At 35.1% G+C, this 6,000-nt stretch overlaps 1 protein-coding gene across 1 annotated transcript; it reads left to right on the top strand.

Moving 5' to 3' along the window:
• The first annotated feature begins 1,900 nt into the window (after positions 1–1,900).
• Positions 1,901–3,177, top strand: LOC148205688 (serine/threonine-protein kinase-like protein ACR4). The gene has a single exon (XM_088111670.1). It carries the CDS (start codon positions 2,059–2,061, stop codon positions 3,064–3,066), a length of 1,008 nt encoding a protein of 335 aa, XP_087967796.1. The 5' UTR covers positions 1,901–2,058; the 3' UTR covers positions 3,067–3,177.
• Positions 3,178–6,000: the final 2,823 nt, after the last annotated feature.

Below are 6,000 nucleotides of genomic sequence, written 5' to 3'. Positions count from 1 at the left end.
TAAAATCGGAAATTTAGTCACGATTTGGTATGCTCAGCTTTGACCTTTTATGACTATTTTGCTCTTTACTCTGTCTACGGAACTCCAAATGAATTGATTATTTTTTTATTGAAAACTAGACTCAAAGAGCTTTAATTTGACTACTCATACGCCTATTTTATTATTTTCATTTTTGTATTAGTGGAAATAATAGATTCTTTCCTCTTTAGAAAGATTGAGCTTGTGAGAGAGACCGAGCTTGTTCCGGGTAAGCACTCGAAAAGTTAAGTTTGTTTCGGGTTAGAACTCAGGAAACCGACCTTGTTTCGAGGTTAAAACTTGGGAAACTAACCTTGTTTTGGGTTATGACTTGGGAAACCGAGTTTGTTTCTTGTTAGAACTCAGGAAATTGAGTTTCTATTAATAAAAAAATGTAACAAAGTGGATGGTCGAAATTGTTTTCTTCTTGTTTAGTTGTTTTGTGCTGATCCTTATACCAGGGAGGAAATTGAGTTTCTATTAATAAAAAAATGTAACAAAGTGGATGGTCGAAATTGTTTTCTTCTTGTTTAGTTGTTTTGTGCTGATCCTTATACCAGGGAGGAATCAGGCATAAAAGTATCCTGCTTTTTGTACCAGCTCAATGTGTAAAGAATGTGATTCTTAATTTTGGAAGATACAAGGTTGCTTTCAAGAAGTGGTAAAACCTTTCGTATTCATGTAATTTACCTACAAATATCTTCATATGTAATTACTTACGAATATAACCATATGTAATTATCTATGGATATATATCCGTTGTATACTGACCGTAGGTAATTACATATGAATTTATGTATAGATAACATTCTCTAGGATACTTTATGTATAGATTTTTATTCGTAGGTAATATGTAGGTAATAATTACCTACAAATTATGTGAATTACCTACAAATTTTTATTGTAAGTAATGACATGTTTTCTTATAGTGCGAACTTTGGAAACATTAAGGGATGTTTGGTTTATATTTTGGTCATGTGTGAATTGTCATGTCTTTGGTGGTCACGCAAATTTAAAAATCTAGGTTGATGTCGAAAATTACTTACTTTGTTGTAGTAAAGAATGTACAAAATGTGGCAAGAGAAGCTTTCGATGATTTGACGTGATGACAACGACAGTGAGTGGTGAATAAGTAAAAATTATGTATGAAATTAATTTTTATTAAGTTAAATATATATGATATTATATTTATAATAAAAGAGATATGAATTAAATTTAAATATAAATAAAAAACTTATATAATATATATAATAATTTAATATATCTAACATGTTTTTTAATCTTTCTATCAACTAAAAGTGTGCTACATTATTTAAAATGATTAGAAATGATATATTTTGGTTGGATTAACGTGCAATGACACCAAAACTTCTTTTCTTAAATGGACATCAAAACCTCGCCCTTGTAAAAAATAATATACAAATCCCAAAACTGTCAATCGTGTTAAAATTACAATTTAATTTCCCAAGTCTTGTAGGAATCATGTAGTTTTCCTACATAAAATATAGGTTAACTGTGTCTTGAGATTAATTAAAATTGACTCAAGCAATACTTACAAAGACCTCACTCGCTAACTTGGTCTTCACGAGAATTAAATTGAAACCGAAATCTGAAATATAAGTCTTATCCCAACGAAGTAGACACAAAAAACCCTTGTTATGTCATGTCATTTTAAAGTATCCTTTCAGTAATTAAAGCAGGGCTGCTTGGCAGCAAACGATGAACATCCACAACTAAATCCAATTATAAACCTCTCAACTTTCTCACCAATCCAACCCTTTTTTCAAACAAATCCACTATTTTCGCTTTGACACCTTCTATTCAACGCGTTCATCTCTCACCAACTTCTAATCATATATATTAATACCTATTTTCCACACTTCTCTTTGACATGCCATCCGATCTCTCCCTTTATCCCACCTTCTTCCTTCACCTCTCTACCCTTCTTGGCTACTCAATAAGCCCAACATCACAAGCAAAAGAAACTAATCTTTTCTGCAACATATTGCACCACCCCAAGTTAAAAAAAGATCTCAAACGATGAACCATGGGTACATTGTTTATGATTTGGTTATGATCACTCTATCCTTGTGCCTCATAATTCTCGGTGTTGTCCTCTTTGTTGCATGCAAGAAGAAACCGGTTGAGAGTGAAGAAACTGTTGCTGTGAAGCACTGTGCTAGAGTGTACTCACTGATGGACATTGATGCTGTCACTGATAACTTCAACCACAGGAGAGTAGTGGGAAAGGGTCCTCTGGGAACCGTGTATGTTGGGGTGCAAGAGAATGGAGAGCTTGTGGCTGTGAAAAGGATCCATCCCGTGCTTGTGTTGAGCAACGCAGGGTTAGGATTCTCATCAGTGTTGAAATGGCTCTCTTCGGTGCAACATCCCAACATAGTTCCTATAATTGGATTCTCAGAAGCACCGGGTGAAAGAGTTATAGTGATGGAGTTTGGGCGCATGATGAGCTTGGAGTTCTGTTTGCAACAAAACGTTAATGGGGCATCACTTTTGGATTGGAACAAGAGGATCAGAATTGCAGCAGGAACAGCGAGAGGGCTTCAGTATTTGCATGAAGTGGCAACACCAAACATCGTACATGGGCGAGTCAAGTCTTCAAATGTTTTAATTGATGTCAACTTTTGTCCTAGGATTTGTGATTATGGTCTCAACTTTTTGGCAGCAGGAGAAAAGAGAGAGCTAGTAGGTTATGTGGATGATGAGTATTGGAATGAAAGAGGGGGTGGTGGAAGCAAGGAAAGTGATGTTTATGGTTTGGGAGTTGTATTGCTTGAGCTAATAAGTGGTAGAGGATGCAATGAAGGAATGATAGTAGAGTGGGGTTTGCCTTTGATAAAGGCATTGGGTTTTGGTGAAGTTTTGGATCCTAGGTTGGTAATTCCTTCTGACATGAAGAATGTAGTTAGATTAGCCAAAGTTGCTTCGGCTTGTGTTGGTAATTCAAGAAAGTGTAGACCTTCCATAGCACAAGTGGCTACTATTTTGAACAATTTGGAGATGGAAGTGTGCATTTCTGATCTGTAAAATACTTCACGATCAAGTCTAATACTGAATTTTATAGCTTCAATTTTGGACAATGCCCAAGGAGACACGTTACCCATATCAGAAATAAAATTGGTATACATTTCTTATTTGTAAGAAGATGAGAAAATATACTTTAAACATTTCTATACTCAATTCATACATTATTTTTCATTCTCCTATTATAAAANAAATCATATCTTTTATATTTGCTTTTGCCAAATGCACAATTCTTAAGAAAAACACAAACATAATATATGTAAGGTAATGAACTCTGATATTAATGATGTAAGTTGACGGAAAATAACTGCGTCAAAAACAAAGTTGAGCGATTTTATAATTATTACTAAATATCCTTAATTAATACTCAAGAATTATGTCAATGACCCTTATGGTGAACCCTTGCTTCTCGTCAAGGACTTTGACTAAACTATATGCACCATTCCATAAACCAAAAGCCTTTTACTATTCACCTTGCAATCGATGTTTCAACTTGAATTATTTTAGTAGAGAGAGAAGTGATGATGGGTTGCATGAACTGTGAAGAACTTGGCCAGTATTTTACGTTAGGGAGCACAAACAAGCATGTTGATAGAGCAACAGTCCTCAAAATCATGAAAGATAAGGCTTTTCACCACCCTAATTATTGCCATCCTCAACTTTTTGTTCAATAGGTTTCTCTTTCTGTTTCTTCTACCGATTAGTTTTTTTCTCACCTTTTCCCTCAATTTCAGGGTTGGAAGAACAAAAAAAAGTAACCCTATTTGATTGCATATGCACGCCGATACATGGTATGCAGTATCTGTACCACATAACATGAACAGAGCTTCCATGCTTAAAATCATATCACCTGTTCTATTTTCTTCACAGCACCTGATTTTTACACAGTTTCATACTCATATTTTCTTAGAAAAAATATATTTTTTTCTTTTGATCGAAAGGGATAAACTTTAACGAAGGAGAAAAGAACTAGTTCACATGGCAATGTCTTAAACTTTGACATGTAAAAATGTCCTAAACAGGTCAAAAGGTTTGTGTATGAATGGTGTAGAAGCCCCTATTGTTATGTCCTATAATCCTAGTACATATATACATGTCAAAAGGTGAAGAAGACCTGCTACAATTTATGGGGAATTGTCAAATAGAAATGACTTAAAGGGAATCAATACCATTTAACACTTGTATTTCTGTGTGTTTCCAAATTCCAACACTTGTTGATTTGGCCTTGTGTTTCTTTTAAGAAGAAGGATAAGTGCTTTTTATTTAACCTTGGGGTTTTGCATTGGCCACCTCTGTATCATGTCATGCCCCTACCACCCAATTCCACTTTCTCTTATTCTGCCCAGCTCATGTGACTGGATGATGGACATGATAGATAAATAGAAAGATAGATGGTTGCAAAACGCAAGTAACAAAGAACACATGCGTAGGGTATCCATCTATCAATCACTTGTCCATCTTGTTCAAACCATCTTATTATAAACTAATCATCTCTCTCCCTAATGTCCATTGGCTCTTTTCATGGATCAAAATTTATCATCTTATTCATCGTTTTCTCATTTGTACCTATGTGTTAGGCTAATGTCTTTCATATATATTTTTTTTACGAAAAGTTGATTTTGTAGTCTGCCACTGTGATCAACCAACTAGCATAGACTCCTACTTTACAAATGCCAAGTGGCTGAAGCAACATTGAGTTATGGCACACTAACTCTCTAACCATTCTGAGTCACAGAGTAAAATTATTCATGTCATGTGCCAGTGCTACGTACGTACCACTCGAGCCATTGAAATAGGCTTTATTTCCTTCGCCAATTTGTGACGATGCTCGACTATTTACGCAATAATACAATCCAATTTAACATTCTGTTGACTATATAATTTTTACACAGCAGGTAGGCCATTCAATGATGAAATAATTCATGGTCTTGGCCCATCAAAATAGCATCAAGATAATAACTCTCTTGATTTCACAATGATTGTCAAAAATGACAGTCTTTGGTTTTTCATGAATGAGAAACAAAAATGACAAGTCATGCAGAGATGTTAGCTGGCTAATTAATTCTGTGAGCAATTGAAACTTCTTGCCTGTTCCACACTTGTCAAAACAATCCTGATTGGTTGGTGCTTGGTATGTGAAAGAATCATGAACTGAAAAAGAAATCAAGAGGGTGGTGGTTCTTGGAATATGAATGGTTTCCCACTAATCATGATTTATGTTTAAAAAGATTTGTTAAAGGTCATGCTTGGGATATGTACATTATTATTATACAGCTAATAAACATGCACTGGGATCTTCCCGAAATCTCCTTTCACTAATGATTCACGACAGTAGGAAGTAGAGGGTTTGCACCAAAAGCTGAGAAGAAAGCCACATCCAGAGTGGGAAAATATTTTCCCCCAAAGTGGCTGCAAAGTACTCCTTTTCACACAGTTTAGAAAGAGAAAGTATTGTGTGTGACACTGAGAAAAGTAGGAGGTGGTGCCATGAGGAAAAGCTAGGTAGAGTTGAAGTGTAAGACGACAATAATGTATGTGGTTTGGAACAAACTCAAATGGGTTGGATCCACCATTACCTTTTCTCTATCTTAATATATAGTTTTATCGGTCACACTTCCCAGAATTTGTAAAACCTTTGTTATTGGTCCCACAGATCCTTTTCCTGGGGTCTATACCATATAATCTATAGTCTGCACCATCTAGCTGCTGATACTTTTAGTCAAGCTGCTTGCTGTGTGCCCTTCAGAAGGGCCTTACACTAAATTTTCGTATAACTTGTTTTTCTGATATCAAATTGTAAGGAAGGTTCGTCTTCGAATCAGTCAAGTGTTTGCTTGATTTCTGCTGGTTGGACCACTCAAATATTTTTCATCAGATAGAGAAAATCAAAAATGAAACTTTTTTTTTGGTATTATAATTGTATCAAAAGCAGATTTT

The sequence above is a fragment of the Vigna umbellata genome, chromosome 1 (assembly GCF_029865625.1).
Source record: "Vigna umbellata cultivar VRB3 chromosome 1, Vumbellata_1.0, whole genome shotgun sequence".
Taxonomy (NCBI): domain Eukaryota; kingdom Viridiplantae; phylum Streptophyta; class Magnoliopsida; order Fabales; family Fabaceae; genus Vigna; species Vigna umbellata.
This window is presented reverse-complemented; position numbering and strand designations above follow the sequence as displayed.

Excerpts from the sequence above, each read along its gene's own strand:
- LOC148205688 (XM_088111670.1), top strand. The coding sequence starts at position 2,059 with ATGAACCATGGGTACATTGTTTATGATTTGGTTATGATCACTCTATCC.